This window comes from Chiloscyllium plagiosum, unplaced genomic scaffold (assembly GCF_037043375.1).
Source record: "Chiloscyllium plagiosum isolate Xiang-an unplaced genomic scaffold, Cpla_swu_hap1 HiC_scaffold_3, whole genome shotgun sequence".
NCBI classification, from domain to species: Eukaryota; Metazoa; Chordata; class Chondrichthyes; order Orectolobiformes; family Hemiscylliidae; genus Chiloscyllium; species Chiloscyllium plagiosum.
The window spans coordinates 30,238,845-30,263,146 of record NW_028270141.1 but is presented as its reverse complement, the minus strand read 5'-3'; the positions used below and the strand labels follow the sequence as shown (position 1 = coordinate 30,263,146).

General features: G+C 40.3%; 1 protein-coding gene across 4 annotated transcripts in view; it reads right to left on the bottom strand.

Moving 5' to 3' along the window:
* The window catches only part of arhgef10 (Rho guanine nucleotide exchange factor 10), a 279,666-nt gene that overhangs the window by 39,409 nt on the left and 215,955 nt on the right, over positions 1 to 24,302 (bottom strand). For all 4 annotated transcript variants that reach the window (XM_087978293.1, XM_043679118.2, XM_087978304.1 and 1 more), the window contains one exon: positions 2,771 to 2,913. In XM_087978293.1, coding sequence (XP_087834419.1) covers positions 2,771 to 2,913 — 143 coding nt within the window. The remainder of the gene's footprint in view (positions 1 to 2,770; positions 2,914 to 24,302) is intronic.

The following is a 24,302-nucleotide window of genomic DNA, read 5'->3' as shown; positions in this document are numbered from 1 at the left end:
TAAAACATCAAAAGACACAGTTGGAGCAAATAGAATGCTAGGGAAGCATTGACAGGCCAGTTGATTTTAAGACAAAGTGTGCTACTTTGCTCTTGTATAAAATTTTGGTCAGGCTTTATTTGACTGGTTTTGGTCCCCCTCCTCAGTGGCTGATAGGAGGTTTTAGAGAAGAGATAGAGAAGTTTCCAAGAGACTACTTCTCAGTGTAAAACATCATTATTAAGAGACATTAAAAGAGCCAGGACTCTATAGTACAGGGAAACACAGACTTAAGGATGATCTGATTGAGATTTAAAAGATAATGGAGTGAATAGATTGTGTTCCCCTTGATAATATGCTCGAATTCAATACAGTCACAATTGTAAGCCATGTTGGATCAGAGCTAGGTTAGACATCAGGATGTGTTTTCTCTCTTCAAACAAATAGTGAAACTCTGGAACATGCTACTGGCTTGTGAGTTGGGCACAGAGTCATCAAATGTCTTGAAGCAAGAGTTGGATATGTTTCTAGTTAGATGAATATCACATCTGAGAAAAGGGTGGTACTTTGTGGTGGGGATAGTTCAGTTGGCTGGATGGCTGGTTGGTGATACAGAGTGACCCTGAAGGTGGGGGGTGGAGGGCGGGAGGGGGGGGGGTCAATTTTCACACTGGTTGAGGTTACCAAGAAGATCCAGGTTTCTCAACCTCTTCCTTCACCATGGTTTGGAGTGGGGCAGGGTAGATATATAATGATACATATTGTATCACAATGCTGTGGGACTAGATCTCTGGTCTTTAACCTGTCTGGTACCATTCATACAATTCTGACAATCGACAAGCCTTACCCTCAATAAAATTCTGCACATGAGGTCCTTTGCCCAACACACTTAAAGGCAAACACCTGGAGAGGTCATAAACACACTTGTACTATTGTTTACAAACTTTACAGGACAACTGCAAACTCAGTATCATTTCTCTTTTGCTCATTCTTAGGATGTGAATGTTACTGCCAGGACCAAATTTCATGCTCCTCTCGAAATGTTTTTCAGAAGATTAAGAAAAAAAAACAGACATGTTCAAAGCCATGAACAGTTTTGATGTATTAATTATGTAGGAACATGGGAAAAACAGTCGGCCATTCAGATCTTCGCACTGTTCCACCACTTAATGAGATAATGGCTGATCTGTGGCCTAACTCCACATGCCTGCCTTTGGCCTATACCCCTTAATAACTGTGCTTAATAAAAAAAGTCTCAAATTTAAAACTAACAACAAATCTAGCAACAACTCATCTTATTGAGAAACTGTTTCCACTACTTAATGGAGGATACATATTAACATAATTGACAGAAAATCCAGAAAAAAAAATGATGAAAAAGACTTAAGCAGTGAGTTGGGATTATTGAAAATGTACTGTTTGAACGTATAATGGAAGCAGATTTAAAGTTAACTTTCAAAGTGGGATTGACTAAATACTTGAATGGGAAATAACTGCAGATCTATGGGGAAATATAGGAGGAATGGGATTACTTGGATAGCTCTAAGACCAAACACAAGGCTGCTGGGTCAAATGGCCTTCTTTCTGTGCTGCATTAGTGAGTAGCAGTGGAAGGAATCTAATTCATTCATGGAGAAAGAAACATTTACAAAAACACTTTGGGCGAGCGAAAGAGAAATTTAGAAATCACCAAAACTACAATAGAAGCATTAAAAAAATCACCAAAACTACACTAGAAGCATTAAAAAAAATCACATACCTTGATATCTCTGTCTGAGGTTTCATAGTCCCTGCTCCCTTACAGTTCATACTGTTTTTAAAGGCTGCAGAAACACAGAAACTACAACAACAGTGTGATCTCTCCTTGCATTCCAGCCCTCACTTAGAAATTACTAGATTCGCTGGTTGAATGCATGGTAGGATAACATGACACAGATGTACAAAGACTAAATGAAGCATAGCTCGTGTACAGCCCAAACAACGAAAACAAAAATGAAGTTGCTTGATAGCTTATGCAGGAGTGGATTGTTGTCTTGGAACCCCAACGAGGAAAGGACTATTGGAACTTGACCAGAATTTGAGAGCACATTGGATTTTAGCATTGCTCCAAACTTGAGAAAAACTGCCTGCAGCTTACCGCTCTTTCCAAGGACAAGGAGAGATAAACAAGGTACAGAATGAGGCAGCTATCTGCTGAAATGTGGGAAATGGGAGGAAACAACAAATTATTCTGTCCAGTAACAAAGGGGGAGGGAAACATGCAAAACCAGGCAGGCTATAGTAGATTGTAGGAGACCACAAGAAAGAGGATTTGTTGATGATGAACTGACCCCCTCAAATTCATGACAGCTGGGTTCTGATTATTCAGGTATGTTCCCAGAGAAGGCTATTTGGCACATTATCTACCAAACCTTTCATTATCAATTGAATTAGATAACTAAATATTTGGGTTTTTACCTTTACAATCCACTAAAGTAGGAAAAAAACCCTTCAGCAAAGTATTGACTCATAACTGGACAGCTGATATCTTACACACCCAAGGTGCCCAATTATATTGGATGAAGTGACAAATTCTAACTTCTTTGATCCACAAAAATGAAAACATGTAAGAGTTGTAAAAATCTGTAGGGGTGACTTAAGGCAGGGCCACATTGACTACACAACTCTTAGCTCAACTCCTGTATTTCCTGGCATAGGTACCTGCAGAAACTGTCGAGCAGTAACTTTTCATTGGAACATTGCACCCAGACAATTTTTTTTAGAAAAACAGATTAGAAAGTTTTCTAACTACCTCCACTGTATGTGTCTTCGTGCTGATGATGAAAATCTGTCCACCAGAAGCAGTCCAGAGCGTGTCTTCCACCACAAGGATGACTTTCACAGGTAGGTCACTAAGTTTCAGCACTTTTGGTGAATCAGCATTCCAAGATCCATCTTCAACAGAGGAATTGAGAGAAAGTAATTTTAAAATGTTTCTATATTCACAAAAAAAGTGGTTGTGTAAAGCACTGCAAGCATTACAGGTATTTTGATAATATCAAAGTATTGTTGATATCGGAGATCTGGAACCGAAACAGACAGCGCTAGAGAAACTTGGCTGGTCTGGCAACATTTGTAGAAAGAGAAACAAAGTTAATGGTTTGAGTCTGATATGACTCTTCCTTGGAACGCAGAATCTTAGTTCTAATTTTGTTTTTGTTTGTGATGTCCTGTATTAAGACACAAGAGAATAGCACTTATTGATTTTTCTAGGGATCTGTCAAATGCTAAACTGTTCTTGGCAGAATATTTGTTTATAGGTTCATTTAGATTTTATTTTTACATTTTTAAGAAAAAAAGAAAGATGAATGTATAAATTTTTCTGTCATCTACTTTTAAAACTAAACTCACTGACAAGCAGCACCACATGAAAAACGATGTGGAGGAGAACACACCCGTGAACTAAGCACATTGTTCAAGACTTTTGATCCAGTCCTTCAGTGTTCCCTATGCGCTCTCATCCCACGTACTTCTTGTGTAGGGGACTTCTACTGCCTTCCAAAGATATATATTCCAATACATCAGGACGTCCCATCCTATCAGGTAACGGGACCCCATGTGAGAATCTCTCCGGCTATGTCAATGGCATCTTGAAACCCACTGTACAGGGGACCCCCCAGCTTCCGTTGTGACACTACAGATTTCTTACAGAAACTCAGCACCCATGGACAAGTCAAACTGGGAACATTCCTTGTCACAATGGACGTTTCAGCATTCAACACCAGCACCCCCCACAATGACTGCATCGCGGCAACAGCCTCAGTATTCAATACCAACAATTGCCAATCTCTGAGCACCATCCTACAACTCATCGGCTTCATCCTCGACCACAACATTTTCTCCTTTGACAACCAGTTCTTCATCCAGACACACAGAACAGCCATGGGGACCTAATTTGCACCCCAAAATGCCAAAATGTTCATGCCCAGTTTTGAACTAGACTTCTTAGTGGCACAGGACTTTCAATCAACACAATACATCAGATATATTGACAACATTTTCTTCCTCTGGATCCATGGCAAGGAGTCACTGAAACAATTACTGAGATATCACTGAGTTTTCTCCCACCATCAGACTTACCATGGACTGTCTCATTCTTGGACACATGCATCTCCATCAAAGATCAGCTCCTCATTCTGCCACAAACCCACTGATAACCTCATGATGCTACACTTCTCTAGCTTTCATCCTAAACATGTTGAAACAGCCATTCCCGACAGACAAGCCCGACACATGCACAAGATCTGGTCAGAAGAACAGGAACGTAACGGACAACTGAAGGTGCTCAAGGATGCCCTCATAAGAACTGGGTACGATGCTCAACTCATCGATTGCCAGTTCCAACGTGCCACAGTGAGAAACTGTAATGACCTCCTGAGGAGACAGACACAGGGTGCAACCGACAGGGCACTCTTCGTTGTCCAGTACTTCCCAGGAGTGGAGAAGCTATGCCATATTCTTCGCGCCTGCAACACATTATCGTTGAGGATGAGCACCTCGCCAATATCTTACCTACATCTCCACTCCTCACCTTTAAACAACCAGCAAACCTTAAACAGACCATTGTTCGGAGCAAACTGCCCAGTCTTCAGGAGAACATCGACCACAACACGTACAACCCTGTCATGGCAACCACTGCAAGACATGTCAGAGTGTCGACATGGATACTACTATTACACATGGGGACACCACTCACCATGTACGCGGCAGGTACTTAACTGATTCGGCCAATATTGGCTAATCTCATACGCGGCAGGCAAGGATGCCCCAAGGCATGGTACATTGGCGAGACCAAGAAGATGCTATGACAACAGATGAATGGACACCGCACAACAATCAATAGGCAGGGATGTTCCCTCCCATTCGGGGAAGACTTCAGCACTCAGGGACATTTGGTCTCGGATCTTCGAGTGACCATCCTCCAAGGTGGACTTTCAAATAGACAATTGAAGCATCAGGAACAGAAACTTTATGCACATGTTACCTCTTAACCTTGTGCAAATAAACATTGAAACATTGACAAAAGAAGATCATAAAAATCTTTAAACATCAAAGAGATGAAAATCAAGAAAAGTCAACACTTCTCTTTATAAAAAAAACTCATTTACACAAATCATTTTTTAAGAGTTTGAGCTTTAGTGTATTCCTGCCAACTCCGTGAAAATCTGACTTAAACAGTCTGTCTACTGACAGCATAGCTGCACATGTAATTGTTAACACAAATAAACATTTTGCACCTTCTTCCCAGTTTAACAACCTGACCCACATATGATGCTCAAGCTTGTTGCAGGCAAAATTCAGAAATTGTCACGTGACGTCCTTCATTCCTCCATTTTATCTTAAATTAAAAAGACAGACCCAAATGTGGCAATCTCACAAACCACATATTTGTAGTGCACTAACTTGCCAGCCTTGAGGGGTGCTTTCAAAGTTAGGGCAAGAATCACATAACCTACATTTAAAAATCATTTAAGAAAAAAAATCAAAACATACAGTGTTGACAGCAGAGTGAGTTGGTGAATTATTGTGAGTTAAAACTTAGTTTATTAGCTTCTATTTAGATTTTGCAGCAATGGGATTTTGTTTGCGATTATTGTGTACATAGACAATCACCAGTAACTTGAATGAGTTACAGTATTGTACAACAGTGCAGACATTTTTTCCCAGTTCAATTGCAAACCACAAAAAACAATAAATATGACGACTTGTACATTCTTGGATTGCAGACCACAACAAAACCCATATAAAATGTATAAATTATGGGAAGTAAAAGTTAACTAGAAACTTATACTTTCTCATAAAGAACTCTGTTCAATTCAAAGTACAAATAGTGGACTATAATTCATTTCCATTTTAGAATTTTCAGTGGCTTTACATTCTCTGTGGTGAATATTTCATTCCCATTCACATCCCATATAACAAAACCTCCACATTTTGAACCCTTCCCCCATTTAACTGCGATTATACATAAGATTGTAATATGGGAGTACATTACCACCAGCAAAATCTCGCAAGGCCACTAGCAGAACAGGGGCTCCAGTATAGGTGTCTTCGCTCAGGCCAACATCCCAGAATCGAGGCATTGGTTACTGTCAGTCAGCTGCATTGCATGGCCCACATTGTCCACATACCTAAGACAACACCTCCAAAATAAGCTCTCTACTCAAAGTACCATAATGGTAAGTGGTTACCAAGAGAGCAGAGGAAACAGATTGAACAGCACGGAAACAGACCCTTTGGTCCAACTCCATCATGTCAACCTGGTATTCTAAATTAATTATTTGCCAGTATTTAGTCCATATCCCTCTAAACCCTTCCTATTCATGTACACATCCAGATGCCTTTTAAATGTTGTAATTGTACCAGTATCCACCACTTCCTCTGGCAGCTCACTCCATACACAATCTGCCCCCTGCATGAAAAGGTTACCTAGTTCCCCATTAGGTCCCTTTTAAATCTTTCCCATCTTACCTCACACCTATGTCCTGTATCTTTGGACTCCCCTTCCCTGAGAAAAAGACCTTGGCTATTTATCCCATCCATGCCCCTCATGATTTTATAAACCTCTTTAAGGTCACCCCTTAGCCTCTGACACTCCAGGGAAAACAGCCCCAGCCTATTCAGCCTCTTCCTAGAACTCAAATCCTCCAACTCTGGAGGGTTGTAACTCCTTGTAAACCTTCTCTGCACCCTTTCAAATTAACAACACCTTTCTTAGCAGGGAGACTGTATGAGGAAATCTTCAAAATCTTGGTGAATAGAGTCAACATCCTCACCATCTCATGGGAGTGAATGCACAACCACCTAAACTGGAGAAGGAGCACTTGGGAAGGTGCCAAGTGATAGGCCCAAGTGGATGTCAAGTGCAAACAGCAGAAGTAGTGTGCAAAAACATGGGCCTCTCACACACCCACCTCGTCAAAAGCCACGTGCCCATCTGTAGCAGGGTGCATAGATCCAGCATTGGACTATTAGTCACTTCAGGACTCACTGCACCAGCGTGGAAGAAATTCATCCCCAGACTCAATGGGACTGCCAAAAAAGGGAGAAATAAAAATTCTAATGTGGGGTGGTCTCTGTTTTGGTTACCTTATAAAGAATTGTAAGTTTGTAACAGAAAATGTGTGTGGATGCACACATTAATTATTTATTTATATGGATGAAATTCTTAATGGGAGAGAAGGGTTGAAGGCAACAATGGGTTAAGAACATAATAAGTTTAGCATCAGACTTTGCAATGCTTTTTTAAAACTCAGCCATCATTTTCCCAGGGTTCCTGAGCAGAATGTGGGCATGATGATAGCTGCCATTTATTTGTGGAAGGATTTCTAGGAAAGAAAGCCTTGACTGGGTTCAGAGTGGCTAATTCTACCTTGATGCTTGAGGTTTCATCAAGCACACAACAAAAAGTAGTGAAATGTGGGATAAAACTATTGTAAATCTCCCATTTTCTACCTCTACTCAGAGAGCCTGGTGCAAGCTGATCCTGCAGTGAATTGCTGCTGCCTGTGGTGGGGTGGATTTGGTGGGGAAAGAGTGATAGGGGTCAGTGTCTTGAGTCAGGCAGGCAAGGAGAGAAATGGCCCAGAAAGTGAGCAGTTGGATTGTGGAACTTGGAACTGGATACATTGCCATGAGGGTTCAACTACCTCACAAGGACAGGAAAGCTGAGTGACATGCCTACTTTTCAGTTGTCAACCCCCATACTCCGACTTTCCCAGTATTCACCTGCATGGAAACTCTCAGATGACACACCCCACAGCTCATTCATTCTTCTCTTTCAAAGCAGCTTTTAACACCTTCATCTGAATTGCCAAGACCAATAGTGACCCTCGTTTTTATACCATCTTATACTCATGTCTCACAGTCACAGACTCACAATTGTTATTCCATCAACTCCATACAATCTGATCCTCATGCTTATAGTTCCCTGCTTTCTTCACTTGGAGAAAAACACATACTTCCAGGGAGGGATTGAGATTTGAGGTGACCCTGAGCAACAGTCACCCAAAGGAGTTGGATAATGGCAGGGTGGTGGAATGTTTTGTCCTTGGAGATGGAGAAAAGAAATATTTCAGACTCCTAGGAATAGGTTTAGAAATCACATTTGGCATGTAACAATATCACTGATGTCACAACCTGATGTTTTACTTATTCTCTGTTAGTTCTGATTCATCTTGCTGAATTCCAAAAAGTCTGCAAAGTTTGACAGATGAGTGGGAGTGGGCCCAGGAATTCACGTTCGATTTGAGTTGATTTGGTTTGACTTATTATCGTCACATGTACCTACAGCCAGTGACAGGTTTTGTTGTGTGTGCAGTACAGGCAGGTCTCACCATACAAAGTGCATTAGAGTAACAGAACAGAACAAAGAATACAATGCTAGAGGTTTACAGAGAGCGAGATCAACATTAAATTGAGGTCCATTCATAAGTCTAATAACAGCAGGGAAGAAATTGTTCTTGAATCTATTTGTACATGTCTACAAGTGTTTATATCTTCTGCCTGATGGAAAAAGATGGAAAAGTGTATAACTGGGGTGGGAGGGGTCTTTGATTACATTGGTTGCTTTCCTGAGGCAGCGCGAAGTATAGACGGAGTCAATAGATGGAAGGCTGATCTGTGAGATGGACTGGACAGCATTCACAATTCTCTGTAGTTTCTTGTGGATTTGGTAACAGCATTTGCCAAACCACATTGTGGTGGATTCACATAGAATGCTTTCTATGGTGCATCTATAAAAATTGATAAGAGTCCTTGATGACATGTGAATTTCCTTTACCTCCTGAGCATGCAGAGACATTGCTGTGCTTTCTTGACCATTGTGTCGACATGGGAGGATCAGGAGAGACAATTAGTGATCATCACTCTCAGGAACTTGACGCTCTCGATCATCTGCACCTCAGCACCACTGATGCAGATCCTTCACTCTCCTTATTGGACTCAGTGACCAGCTCCTTTCTTTTGCTGATGTTGATGGAGAGATTGGTGTCTTTACACCATGCCACTAAACACGTAATCTTTTTCCTGTATTCTGTCCCATCATTGGTCACCCATCAAATGGGCATGGAGAAGTTGTCACATGGTTAGGGCACATGGCTAGTGAGCATGAGCAGTATTGGGGACGAGTAAGGTAAATGTAAAGTTGCCATACTCTTACCAAACATTAGGGCTGCTCTCTCATCAGAGAGCGAGAGATGATTGATGGTGATGGTTTAAGTGCGGATCACCAAGCCTCAGGCAAGGGGAGAGATTAACCTCAGCTGGTGCAGAAACTGAATCTATGCTGTTAGTATTACTCTGCATTGCAAATCAGCCATCCAGCTAGCTGGCCCCCAATATTAGAGACAGTAATAAAGAGTTCTCAGTGGCAGATGCAGGAGACGTTTTTTTCAACAGGGGTAGTTACTGAAGGTTGGGGGTGATTGATAAAGTTAATTCTGGAGCAGCATCAGAAAAAGTGCATGCTTCTGTCAAGCACTTGTAGTGCTACCTTGGAGAGATTAGAAAAGTCCATCTCAATGCTATATATCTCAGGCATTTGTGCTGATGCCTATATCCATGGAGAGAATGTCCAACTGACCGAAGCATCAGATACAGTAGACAATCGACTATGTATTGATCCTGATCTATTGCCTTTGTAGTTGGTCTGTCAGTTGAAAGATGATTTGGAAAAAAACATCACCTTGGTCCTTCAGTTTCTCACCTGAGGACCAGGAAAGTTCTGTTCATCTTGATAATCATGGACGTGATGGTGGACCATCAAAATGATGATTCAGAAAGGAGGTGGAAATCTGCTGAAGGAACTTCCATTCCTGAGTGCTTGCCCTCAACCCCCTTAGATTATCTGGAGGTGGATTACTCATAATAAGCACAGAATTACCTGCTTCTTTCAGTTTTGTCCATCAAATATGGCCTCTTGCTTTTTTTTTTACCCCAGATGCTTCTCTCCATGCCGCACATTAATCCAGCTGCTTCTTACTCTCAGCAAGAGGCTATAAGTTGTTTATTGTTTTACAGAGATAATGCAACTGGCACTGAATTATCATATTGGGCTCTGGCTACTAACCAATAGTCACTTGTGGTTTTTGGTAGTTTGATGCCACTGATCTTTCTTTCTAGATACTTTCTAGTCAATCTGTTCAGGGATGTTATGCCACATCTCTGGAGCAGGTGTGACTGAAGATGGGGCTCTTGGCTCAGAAATGAGATTAGATTAGATTCTCTACAGTATGGAAACAGGCCCTTCGGCCCAATCAGTCCACACCGACCCTCCGAGGAGTAACTCACCCAGACCCAACCAGAGGTAGGGATACTACATCACAAAAACCCTCAAGTTCTACTTTTCATGTTCAAGTCCCATCTGTCTTAGATGCAAGTTTGAAATATTGATTATAATTGTAAAATGTTCTCTGTTACAGCTGTTCCTATGATTTCTGAATGATTGGTGTTAATGCAGACTAGTATCCAGAGTCCTAGGCTAATGTTCTGCTGATGTGATCCCATGATGGTTACACACAGTTTCTCTATATCGAAATGGCCCAGCCGCCTCTGAAGGGGATTTGCACACCTTTGTCATTCTGTCTCTCCCCATCAGTCATCATAGGATCACATCAGCAGAACATTAGCCTGGAACTCTGGCTACTAATCTGTATTAACACCAATCTGCTGTCAATCTTCTCTTACACAGAAAAACTAAAGTATCTCACAGAACTGAAACAGCACATCAGTGGGATGTATGGTGAAATTTTATCCTTCTTTTTCCTCCTTGTAATTGTAATTTAACAAAATTGGGTTAAACCACCCCTGATGCAGCACTATAACAAAAACATTAACTGAGGATGAATGGAAATGTATATAAAAGCAGAACGGAAGCTTATTAAATATACTGAGTCTAAAGACTTATTTAATTATCAGTGGTAGAGGATAAACCATTAGAAAGTCTTGACAAGAGGCACTTATCTTACATAACAAGGCACAATTTAACTACAATGAAAGCAATAAGTACAACTAACATTAATGAGCTGGGCTAAATTACAACTACCAGGATCTAGCGATGACATCTCTCTCCATCAGGACCTTGGGCTAAAATCCTCGATTCACCATTCAAAGCCAGAGGACCACCATCAGATTGGGTGGGAACTAATGCAACTTAGCTTTACATCTTCAGAACTATTACCTCATGAAACAGATCAGTCACGTACTTTCATTTGAAGTACTGTTACTAGAGTTTTTGTTAACCCATACATGTAATAATTCTCATCTGTGGCTCTGAAATGACTGGATTGCTCAGTCACTTCAGAATGCAGGCCAGTGACAAATATTATTGTCATGGAGCTGGATCACATCTCAGCTACAGTGGATAAGAACTGATAGTTTCCTTTTAGTGACGCCAGTATTTAAAAAAAATTAACTGAATCTAAATTTTTAAAGTACTCGTAGTGTGATCTGAATTTGTATACTCTGGAACGAAAGACTCTGAATAACCAGCAAATACCATTTATTTTGTGGCTGACTGAAAACTGAGGTCCCAGAAAATCAATAAGACAGCAGTAGGTAATACTGCAGCCACATGCTGGTATCCCCAGTTCACCAAAAGTCTTTACTCATAAAGACTTATATTGTACCTTTTCCAAACTGCACCAAGCAACCGTCACGGATGATGGTTCTAAAGCAAATAACTTGTTTCAAGATGAAGTGATGTTTTAGAGACCACCCAACAATAAACAATTTCATATAGTTCTCAGAGCTACAGCCAGGGAGGCAGAACTGTTTCCTATATACTTCTGGAATTGAACTGCTTAATGAGAAAATAATGGGAATGATGAATGGATCACTGCAACCAGCACACTGAGTTCTGGAATTAGGATTAATGTGTGTACATAATTAGACTTCTTCAAGTTTAGTTCTTTTGGGTGCAGTAAAGAATACTTCCCACTGATGTGCTGTTTCAGTTCTGTGAGATACTTTAGTTTTTCTGTGTAAGAGAAGATTGACAGCAGATTGGTGTTAATACAGATTCGTATCCAGAGTTCCAGGCTAATGTTCTGCTGATGTGATCCTATGATGACTGATGGGGAGAGACAGAATGACAAAGGTGTGCAAATCCCCTTCAGAGGTGGCTGGGCCATTTCGATATAGAGAAACTGTTTATATTGGTGGACGTGTTAAAGACCAGAGGACGCAGAGTTGAACTGAAAATGGGCCATTGGCGACATGAGGGGAAGTTATTTCACACAGAGAGTGGTTATGATCTGGAATACATTACCAGGGAGCGTGGTGAAGGCAGATTCAATCATGTTTTTCAAAAGGGAATTAGGTAAACACCTGGACTGACAAATCGACAGGGCTACAGGGGAAAGGCTAGGCAGTGGGAATAGCGGTAGCCTTTTTTTAGAGAGTAGACACAACAGATCAAATGCCTCTCTCTGAGCTAAAAGAAATAAAAACACTCGGAAATGTTACAATTCTACGCTAAATGAAAAAGTGAAGAATGATTAAATGAAAATATGTATTTTGCAACAGTAGCCAAGATAAAAGGATATTTAGCTTGGACTGCGACTGAACAAGTTAAAAGTTGCTTTTGCAGAAAGTAACCCTCAGGTTCGATTTCAGGGACTGAAGAAGTTTCACTCAACAGCATAAAAATTCCCGCTGAGAAAGTAGCTTGTAAAAGTGGATGCAGGTTATGAAATAATTGTGTTTCCTGTGTAGATGGAACAGAGCATGAATACTCTGAAGCGTAACTGGACAAAATTAAATATAATGTCGTGGATTTTCACTCAATCTCACTCAGATTGTCACTTCACTTTTTTTTTTGCACAAAAGAAGGGAACTCTACATTTGTGAGAAGAGATTCTGCTCGGGTCTCCCTCAGAAATGTGGAGCCATATTTCCAGCCTGACAGCTGTTTTGTCGTGCAGGACTGTCAGAGGAAGGCAAACACACCTGTTTCTCACAGCATTCAGCTGTTGTCTCCTGAAATTGATGGCTCCTGTCAAACCATAAGAACAGAATCAAGAATGTGGTGCTGGAAAAGCACAGCAGGTCAGGCAGCATCCGAGGAGCAGGAGAATCAACGTTTTGGGCAAAAGCCCTTCATCAAGAATGAGGCTTGTGAGCTATGGGGTTGGAGAGATAAATGGGAGGGAGATGGGGCTGGGAGAAGGTAGCTGAGTGCAAGATAGGTAGATGGAGGTGAGGGTAATGGTGATAGGTCAGAGAGGAGGGTGGAGCGGATAAGTGGGAAGCAAGATGGACAGGTAGGGTAGATCATGAGGATGGTGCCGAGTTAGAAGGTTGGATCTGGAATAAGGTGGGGTGGGGGCGAGGGGAATTGAGGAAACTGGTGAAATCCACATTGATGCTGTGTGGTTACAGAAGGTGAGTGTAATGTTAGGGTATTTGGAGTGTAGGGTGCCAGGTGGATGATTGGTGATAGGTTGTTAGGTTTGTAGGCAAATAGGATCCAGCTGGGTAGGATACCAGGTTAGAAGGGGATAGAGTGCCATGTGAGTAAGGTGCCATCTAGGCAGTGGGTAGGGGTCCAAGGGCATAATACCAAAGAGGAAGAGATAGGGTGCACAGTGGCTAGGTAACTAAGTTGGGATTGGGTACGCGGCAACAGCAGCGGGCGGAGGATTGGGGTGGGGGGGGGGGGGGGGGTGGAATCCACTGATGGCACATTAGAATTGGGGAGGTGTAAATGGTCTGGGTATGGTCTGGGTGGGGGTTGTTTAAATGAGGTAAGCATCATTCTTCTGCCCCACAACTGTCTCCATCCACATAACAAATGCACAATATTTCTTTTTACTTTTTCATCATGTGGCAGATAGTTTGGAGGGAGAAAAACTGGCCCATCTACTTGCCTTTGCTAGCACAGTTTTTAAACAAAAAGAATAGCTGCCCACCTTCAGATTGCCTCAGATCATTCTCTTCCCCTCACTTTCACTCTCAACAACTATAAAGCTCTGCGCCAGTGCCAGGGAAGGTGAAGGCAAACGTTAATGTGTCTTGTTGTTGCCAAACTACACATCAAACTTTCTGAACTGTGTGACTGTTTCAAACTTGCACTGACTAGCAAAAGAAATGTTTCCATGGGGATGAGCAAATATAATGCAACAGTCTAATTGTTGTCAAAAACTTTCAGGCCAGCTATCTTTACAAAAATAGAAACAAATAGTTTGTCTTGAAAGTTGAGCAGCATTCATTTTGACCACTTGCTTTCTGAGGCTCATCAGCAATTCATGGATTTTGATGCATTGCCAGGAAAGCAAATTCCAAAGTACTCCACATCTTTGTTTTTAACTGTAATGCTGCTAACTTTTCTAAAGCGCATATCAAGTGAATTGTAATTTAAGCACATAAGGATATCTTTACATATCTAACATGACCTGACAAATCTATACTGAAAAGTAGATTTGAAATTCCAGTTTTGTATTAGAGGTATAATGTCACATACTGCAAAGTGTACATCCCTACAGAAACAGAAGGGGGTTGTGTGGTTTTAAATATCAATACTTTCTGCTTTATCCAGAACAGCTGGCAGAAATAGTTAGCTATATAATTATGCTCTACGGCTGTAGTTTTTCCAAACTACATACTTTGTTCTCACCAGACCCATCTGAAATTCACCGCTAAACTTCTGTTCTTAATCCTTCATTTAACTCTTTCACTCCAGCAAAAAGACATGAATTTCCATTCTGATGAAAGGTTATTGGACTCGAAACATTAACTCTATTTTCTTCCCACAGATGCTATTAGACCTGCTTAATTTCACCAGCAATTTCCGTTTTAGTTATGGATTCACATTAATTCAGATCAGAATTAGCCATCTGATCTAGCGAAATATCTGCTGGTAAATGTATAGCATAACAACAACATTCTTTATTGCTTTTTGAGCTTGGAACAATGATTCTCTAAGGTAAGGTACAGCAAGTATATTAAAATTAAATCAAGGCATTTGAGAACACACAAAACAATGCTGAAGCTAGCTTACGAAGGAAGTACATGGAAAAGCTACATGAAGAGTTTAACTAGCAACTCTTACATAATTAAAAAAAGACACAATTTGTTAAGGTTTTGTTTAAATCATCCTCAAAAGAATGGTGAATGAATTTGGATTCTGTAACAAAGGGCAACGCCTCCTATGTCAATAGTTAGTTCAGTAGTGTGTGTGCAGACAAGTTGCTAATAAACATAACATTTTCATGCTACAACTGGGCTCGGATTTAGTTTTCAGTAACTAAACAGCCAATCCCTTTTCCATGCAATGCCAAGCCCAGCCCTGCACAGTAATTCAATCAGAAACTAGGACGCTACAACAAACAAAACCTTCCTGCCTCTAACCAGCCTGAAGTGTTGTTGAGATTTTAGTAGAAATAAATTAGACTTCGTCCAATTACTCTTAGCTTTGTCATTTTCAAATGTATTCAGTGTTACAAGATAGTAGAAAGTGCGTTAAGTTAATGCTAATGACTACATGTAGATGCTGACGATAAATCATTTTGAAGTTTCATCAATTCTGTCTACTGTGAAATAACCATGAACTTCCCTTCAAAGCCTCACAGCACTTTTTAAAATTCACTTGTGAGATGTGGGCACAGCTGGCTCGGCCAGTATTCAGTGTCTGTCCCCATAGCATTTCCAATAGTTAAAATTTATTAGCAGATTATGCTGTTTGGAAGATCAAGAAAGTAATGCAGTCATGAATCTGCAATAGGCCGTGAAATGCACAGTTATTTTGCTTACTGAAGTGGAGTTTTGTAACAAAATAGCCTCGTAATATTGTACACACATTCCTCCAATCCAAAACAGACATAATGATTCAACTGTTTTCTATCTCAATGTATTCATAAGTGCAATAAAGTTTCAATTTAAAAATGGAATACAGGTAGAGGAAAATAACCTTCCACATATAAGATTCACACAATCTATATTTTCTATCTTATTTAAGAAAACTCCATAAAGAAAAAAAGATTTGTTTCTTCCCCAAGCTCTGGCATTCCCCACCACCTCACGCTATTCTGAATACATACATCAAGGACAGAGCAGTTGCAATAAGCAGTATTTGGAAAAGTCCCATTTGTCACTTATCTGGGCACTGATCAGCAAGCAGCCAAATGTGGAACATTTAGAAATATATACTTGATGCATTATATATCTGCATATCACAATTCTTTTAACAGTCTTGGGATGGGCAAATCCCTCTTTGCCACGTTAGTCATAGTCTTTCGACCGAAGTCATTACAAGCAAATTCTAGGTAATATGCAAAATTCAAAATTGGTCAGACAACAATACAGTTGTAGTCCTGAATTAGTAGGAAAACAATACCATAATTAGAGAACCACATGCAGAGTTTAACTACAACTGTTCGATAATTGTTTTAAAAAAAACCAACCTGTCAAGGTTTGCTTAAATCACCCTTAGAACATGGCATTGCCAATCCACCTAACCTGTTGTCAGGGGTTTCCTTTTTAAGGCAGATGTTAGCATTGCCAGCAACCTACACAAAAGGAAAGTTTTAAAAAAAAACACAGGCAATCAGGCACAAGGGAAAAGAACTAAAATTACAAACGACAGCTAAGAAAACTATTGCTATGACGAAAGGCTACAAAGCCTTCATGGTGGTGAACCTTGGAGAGCTGATCACATTGATTGAGAACTCATACCTGCATCAAATCACTTGATCTGATTGGAGATAACCCAAAAACCTTCAGTTGCAAAACTCAGTTCCTCTGAACATGTCTGTCAACTACCTCATTGCAAAAATAACCTAGAATATATATTGTTACTCATGTAGTGTCCCATCACCTCTGCAGAAGCTGAAACACTGACAAAATATGTTATAATAAAGTTATGAAGTGATTTTAATCAGCAAACCTCTGATCTGATCATCAGTGAACAAAGTAGATCACTGGCAACCAAGCAGTGACAACCCAGGGGAAGGTGAGCACCACGGAAGGTTGATTTTTCTATGGCAATCGTATTGGTAAAGTCTATGGCCTTCTGTAGCTATAAAATTCCTTCAGCGAATGTAGAAAAGGTCACCAAAAAGGGGTAATTTAGTTTGACCTTCCTGATCATTTAAGTTTCTTATGTTCCCATATTGACCACAGAGTTACATGATTGTGACAGTCACAGTGTACCAGTAAACATCTTTGCTCCATTTAAAGTTTATTCATAAAAAACATATAAACACAAACAATAACATACTTGATAAATGTAGAGAATTGGGGCCAACGTCTAAAGAAAAATGAGGAACACCTATAGATGTGCATCACAAGGCTTATCAATAAAACTGACCAAGTATTATGGATAAGTGCAGAACAATAAAAAGCAACAGAAGACATTATCGATTAGAGTTAAAAGTCACACAACACCAGGTTATAGTCTAACAGATTTATTTGGAAGTACTAGCTTTGTTGAACTATAACCTGGTGTTGTGTGATTTTTAACTTTGTCTACCCTAGTTCAACACCGGCACCTCCACATTCTCGATTAGAATCCATGGTATGCTAAAATTGATTTAGAAATTGCTGGAAAAAGCAGCGCAGTTTGCAATTCATAAAAGAACATAAATATAGCAAACATTCACTTTGAGCTCTTACTGGTGTAAGAAACCAAGGATATCACTAGTGCAATAGTTGTTGACACGCAGGCTGCTGAGTATGGTTGTTCAGCGTTCCTCAACAAACCATGTCTGATAATAGTCCTCAATAAACTACTACAACCTTCCAAAAAAAGTGTTCAACATATTCCTTCTTCTTCTCACTAATCATTCAGTTGAAAGGTTTTGCAGAATGCACTGGGTGTGTTGCAAAATCCGCAGTAGCAAAATGTAAAGTGATCTGCCAAGATTTCTAGCTAACTTTGCTAATTCTGCGTGCTACTCTTCAAGGCAATAGTCTACCCAGTCTGGCAATTTTCACATTTGGGAGACAGATTCATAAAATTCTTCCCCCTCTCCCTCCCACTGACCAACCAGATATGCACAATGTATTGTTAGAAAGAAGAACTATTATGCTCCAAGAGCATGATTCAGCGATCATTAGACAGTCATCATAACTTGAACCAGGAAAATACATAAGTGTTCTCAGTTTTCATATGAACACGAGCTTGGGCTAAGTTATTACGTTGTTGTGTTCAGTCTAAGTCATACCTTATTGTGATGTACTACAGTCAAGTCTCAAAGAAATAGTGATATATCCAAACTGCAAATCATCAACCACCCAACACACAGGATAATGACTCACATCAGTGAAAGTATTTTGCAAGATAACCACACACGCATGATAACTGAACCACATGCACCTACAATGATAGATAGCATATCACAGAGGGAAGCTACATGGCCAGGTCAAGGTAACTGCGTAAGGATTAGATTTTGTGATGTTGTATGTCCATCAATGCATTGTCTGAATGTTTTGGGATTACGTAACTGCTTGTGTCTTTGTAAACATTATCTGAAAAGGATTCCCATTCGTTAAAGGGAAAAGGGAAGGTGCTGTATTATTTCAGAGATTCCAGAGAAGATAGCCAGTGTACCTTTAAGATGGTTACATGGCAGCATAACTTGGACATTCCAGTACAAAGGAATTCTGTTCAACTTCAGTCACTTTTTGTGTTATAAATCAATGTAGTATGTTCAGTTAGCCAGTTGTGTGCATTTAATGTACAGTCACATCAGTAAGCACAGAACCCAGAATATGTATAGGTCTGTGATATTTTAGCAATACAGATATAGTTTTGTTAATAAACTTTAGAACATCTGTCTCAACAATAACCTGATCTTTGTGGTATACGTTACGTGAATTAACATATTGGAACATTTAGATCATATTATGCTGCAGTGATGTTTAACCCAAAATTCTACATAAGCAGGAGAGTGGGAAGCATTGTCAGCAGCAAGTGCAGGGTAGTAACTCATGGCACTTTCCCCTTCTCAATTCTGGGTCCTAGATCAGGCAATGAGGACCTGCAAATGTGGGACAACCTGACATCTATTTCCCCCCTCCCCTCAAACCCCAGGCCTCCTCCTTGCAGAATGATAAACAAATCTGTTGAGATTTTACTTGGGGTGTCCACATGGTCAGTTGACTGTTGACCACAGCTAAATACCAATTGTGACATTAATTGTCCACTTTGGTGTCTCAAGTACTGGTATCTGGATTGATTAGGGCTTGAGTAGGGGAAGGATGGTGGTGGGATAAGACTGTCCAGAAGTCTGCATGACCCAGACTTAATCAGGGCAGAGTGGGGACAGCAAGGTTGGCACCCAATGCCATTTGCCAATTAAATGCCAACCCACACTCCCAAACTCACTGCTACTTCAACCAAATAATTTCAATAAAATACTTGACCACCTTGCATGCTTACTCTGAATACCTTTAGATAAATAACATCCCTTGGGCTGACAATTAGAGTCATAGTGTCATACGACTCAAAAACAGACCCTCCAGTCCAACTTGTCCATGCTGACCAGATTTCCCATTTGCCTGTGTTTGGCCTACATCCTTCCTAACATTTCTATCAAAATGTAACTCCAGAAGAATCCTAATGTGTATTTTTTTTTTAGATTAGATTCCCTACAGTGTGGAAACAGGCCATTTGGCCCAATAGGTCCACACTGACCCTCCGAAGAGCAACCCACCCAGACCCATCTCCTTCTGACTAATGCACCTAACACTACGGGCAATTTAGCATGGACAATCCACCTTACCTGCACATATTTGGACTGTGGGAGGAAACCGGAGCACCTGAAGGAAACCCACGCAGACATGGGGAGAATGTGCAAACTCCACACAGACAGTTGCCCGAAGCTGGAATTGAATCAGAATTCCTGACGCTGTAAGGCTGCAGTGCTAACCACTGAGCCACCTAAGTCTTTGCAAGTAACGTAAAATGGCCTGCAAAATGTAGTTAGATGAAGAATTAAAACTTTTAATAAATGGAATAGAAACTTTAGATCCTTTTAACCTACCTCCAATGAAAGGTCAGCTTTGTCTCAGAATGCACACATAGTTTCATGGTTTCAAGTCAAAAGTCATTTATCCCTCGAACAGCACCATCAAAAACATGAACTGGGCATTAATCTCTCTGGGACCTTTAATCATTTGAACTGGTTATTATCTCTTCTTATAAAGCAACCATGACTACATGGTAAATACAGCTAACTGGCTGTAAAATACACTGAAGTGCAAACATATGTTCTCTAGAAAGTGCTAGATGGCACATTTTCTGCAAAATTGGATGTAAAATTATATTCAGTACTGAGTTGTTGTGTTGTTTCCAATTTTAATACACTTTTCGGCCTGAGGGAACTCAAATTACATAGAAAAACTTAATCAATGAATATTAATCCCTCATCTGCTAATGTAATGGGATGTTTAATAATAGCTGCACAGAAAAGAGAGGCAGTGGTTTAGAGTAAGTTAGTACTTCAGAGTCCCAGGCTAATGTTCTGGTGGGGCAAGGGTTTGAAACTCACCCATGGTCATTGATGTAATTTGAAAGATACTCTAATAGTGACCATATACCCTTGTCAACTGGTACAAAAACCCATCTGGTTCACTAATGTTCTTTAGAGAAGGAAATCTGCTAACCTTATCTAATCTTGTGTACTTGTAACTCCAATGCGCAATAAATGACTGACTCTCAACTGTCCTCTGAAATAGTCAAGAAAACATGAATTTAAGGACAATTGGGAATGGACAACTCATACCAACACCCACATTCCATGCTAGAATAAAAGAATGCTCAAAGCATATCTGAATTAATTTGTGAATTTATGAAAAGATAGAGACAAATGAAAGAGTATGTCTTGAGAAAATAGACACACTCTTGTGCTGATCATGAGCTGCCAATTATTTTTAAAAGAAAGATAACCTCCTCTAAATTATCTCTAATTGGAAGCTAAAAGAAACAACTAAATTCAGCATATATGAATACTTTAGAATTTTGGGGGCAGTTTTAAAATAAAAACATATCCCCCCAGTTCTCTTATTTTATACTAGTCTTGATGACAAGGATACAGGCTCTTGTACAATCCCAAGCCCTGCACAGATCTGTAGCCATTTTCTGTGCGAGTTAATTGTGTTATGACCTCAGTTAAGAACAGTAACATCTTTCTTTAAAAAAAGAAACCTAAAACCCAGTTACTTCCTGAAAAAAAATGAAACCACAAGATTAAATGTTTTAACAAAAGAAGTTTCCTGTGCAAGGGTCAAACAATCTACACACTAAAACGCAGAATGAATATATTGAATCATAGAATCCCTACAGTGTGAAAACAGGCCCTTCGACCCAATAAGTCTACACCTACCCTCCGAAGAGTAACCCACCCAGACCCATTCCCCTACCCTACTATCCTACATTTACTCCTGACTAATGCACCTAACCTACACATCCCTGAACACTGTGGGCAATTTAGCCTGGCCAATTCACCGAACCTGCACATCTTTGGATTGTGGGAGGAAACCGGAGCACCCGAAGGAAACCCACCCAGACACATAGGAATTAACAGGCAAATTTTGATTAATTGCAGGCTATAAAGTACACATTCCTAAAGCTAAGACAGAACTTAAGAATTTGCTTGGCAATCCATTCAGCATATAAGTCATCAATCTGATGACAAAAATCCTTCAAAATTATTGACTTCTTCACAAAGAATTGCAACTGCTCCTCTTTAGAATTTAGTCTGATCCCAAACCAACACAAGTACACGACCACTCAAAAACAGCACACATCTCAAGGAACTCCTCAATTCTGCTTAAGATGGTCTGGGTGGAGTAGATCTTTCACTGTTATAGAAACAGCTGGAGGAGCTAAATTTGCCTATTCTCAGCTTCTTGATCTAGCCGCTGACCTCTTTGGCCTACAAGTATTGCATAAGAATCATCATCTGAGCTCTGATGACTCTGTGTCCTTTAAAAGATTTCAAACAGATTCCTTAGAGTTTTGGTTTCCATTCTCAGTTTTGATCCTAATTTCCTTAAAAACTGAAAGCACCACTTTCCTTTCTCAGTTTCTCTTTTCAAGTAGGATTGGACTCAAAAGATACAAAGCTTTAAAACCATTGATTTCATCAAAGTACTGAACAATAGTACCATAGGTATCACTATAATTAAAGATGACATTGTTCTCGATCAATATTTAGAAAATTTCACAAGATGACAATGAGAAGCAACTCAGAGACATAGAAACTGATTGCACTTCTTCAAAGAGCACAGCAAATTGTGGGCGGCACGGTGGCACAGTGGTTAGCACTGCTGCCTCACAGCGCCAGAGACCCGGGTTCAATTCCCGCCTCAGGCGACTGACTGTGTGGAGGTTGCACGTTCTCCCAGTGTCTGCGTGGGTTTCCTCCGGGTGCTCCGGTTTCCTCCCACAGTCCAAAGATGTGGTTAGGTTAGGTGAATTGGCCGTGCTAAATTGTCCGTAGTGTTAGGTAAGGGGTGAATGTAGGGGTATGGGTGGGTTGCACTTTGGCGGGTCGGTGTGGACTTGTTGGGCCGAAGGGCCTGTTTCCACACTGTAATGTAATGTAATGTAAAAAAATGTAAAAATTTGGCAATTACTCAGTGAATTAACAAGGAAAAGAGGAAGATACAGCAAAGAACTTCATTAAAGGATGCAGACTGGTTTGTGAATTTTAAAGTTTCTTTCCAATGGCAATGAGAAAAAGCCAGCTTATGTTTTTCTGCTTTGTTCCACTTAGGATGTGTTTTAAACAGTCTTCCCTCTGCTTTACAGAGAAAGCTCACCATTTGAGAATATTTCTTTGACATCAATAACAGGCCTGGAAAAGGACAAAGCATTCAAAATGCTGATGATAAAAGAAAGATTTTCTCCTGCTTCTCCTCTTCAGAATTAAATAGAATAAAAGGATTAACAGAATTGAACTGGCAGTCTGACCATCCATGTGTCATCCTAATCACAGCATAGACAAGTGTACCCGAGGGCGGCTACATGTCACTATTTGTCTCTTTTGACTGCAGATTAATCTGCGGCAAATAGGTCAGTGATTCAAACTGTGACTAACACTGAGCTGTCAGTAATTGTCTAACACGGCTGACTGAGTTTATATGAAATTATGAGCATTGCTCAGATTTCCACACTTCAATTAAAAATTAATTTTAAGAGCAAAACATTATTAATCAGATTAAGTATAACAACAAGCCATGAAACATTTGAGTGTCTTAATAAAGAATGCCTCTTATTTCTTAATGTTAGGGTGCCTAAAGATATCACCTTTTGGAGATAAGGCAAGTTCTGAATTCTGTTTCGATATGTAGGATTAACTACCCTATCCTTCGATAGGTAAAGACATTACACTGCTATTTTATGAAAATCGTAGCCTTTTGGGAGACCAGTGATAGCCTCTCATGCTTTGTATTTAAGATTTGATATGTGGAGTTATTCTTGCATGGTGGCTCAGTGGTTAGTACTACTGCCTCACAGTGCCAGTTTTCATTTCAGCCATGGGCGTGGGGTTTGCACATCCTCCCTGTGTCTGTGTGGTTTTCCGCTGGGCCCTCTGGTTTCCTCCCACAATTCAAAGAGGTGCAAGTCAGGTTGATTAGCCACGCTAAATTGCCCTATAGTGTCCAGGGATGGATTAGCCATGGTAAATGCAGAGTTACAGGAATAGGGTGGGGAGTGTGTCTGGATGAGACGCTCTTCAGAGGGTCAGTGTGGGCTCAATGGGCCAAATGGCCTTCTTCCACACCATTGGGATTCTATGATTAGGTTACAGCCCAAAACAGACAAATTGAGACAAATTCAGTTTTAAATAAGTCATATTGAACTCCAAGTGTTAGCTTCTGTTTCTCTCCCTGATGCCAGACTCGCTGAGTTTCTCCAGCACACCTTGTTTTTAGATCAGACAAATTGAGATTTTAGTTCATGACAGGAACATTAAAACAATATTGGGTCTGGGAGAGAACTGAGTCAGGAGACAGGGCAGGTTTTGTAAAGGGGTTTACTTCAAGGACATGGGAGGTACATGCTTACAGAACAAAATCAAACTTTTTTCATGTTTAAAGTCTTTATATTAAAATAGGAGTTGTACTCAAGCAACACCAAATCCGCACTGGGATTCTCAGATCCTACATGTGAAGGCCTAACTTGGAGTACAAATGGGCTCCTTCCACTTGCTGGTCCAACATACAGAATCAACTGCAATTTGGCTCCTTAGAAACAATGGAGAAGAGTTCCTATATGCTAGTGTATACAAATAGCCCATGGCACAAGGCGATTGTCCACCTCAATCAGGAGATCCGAT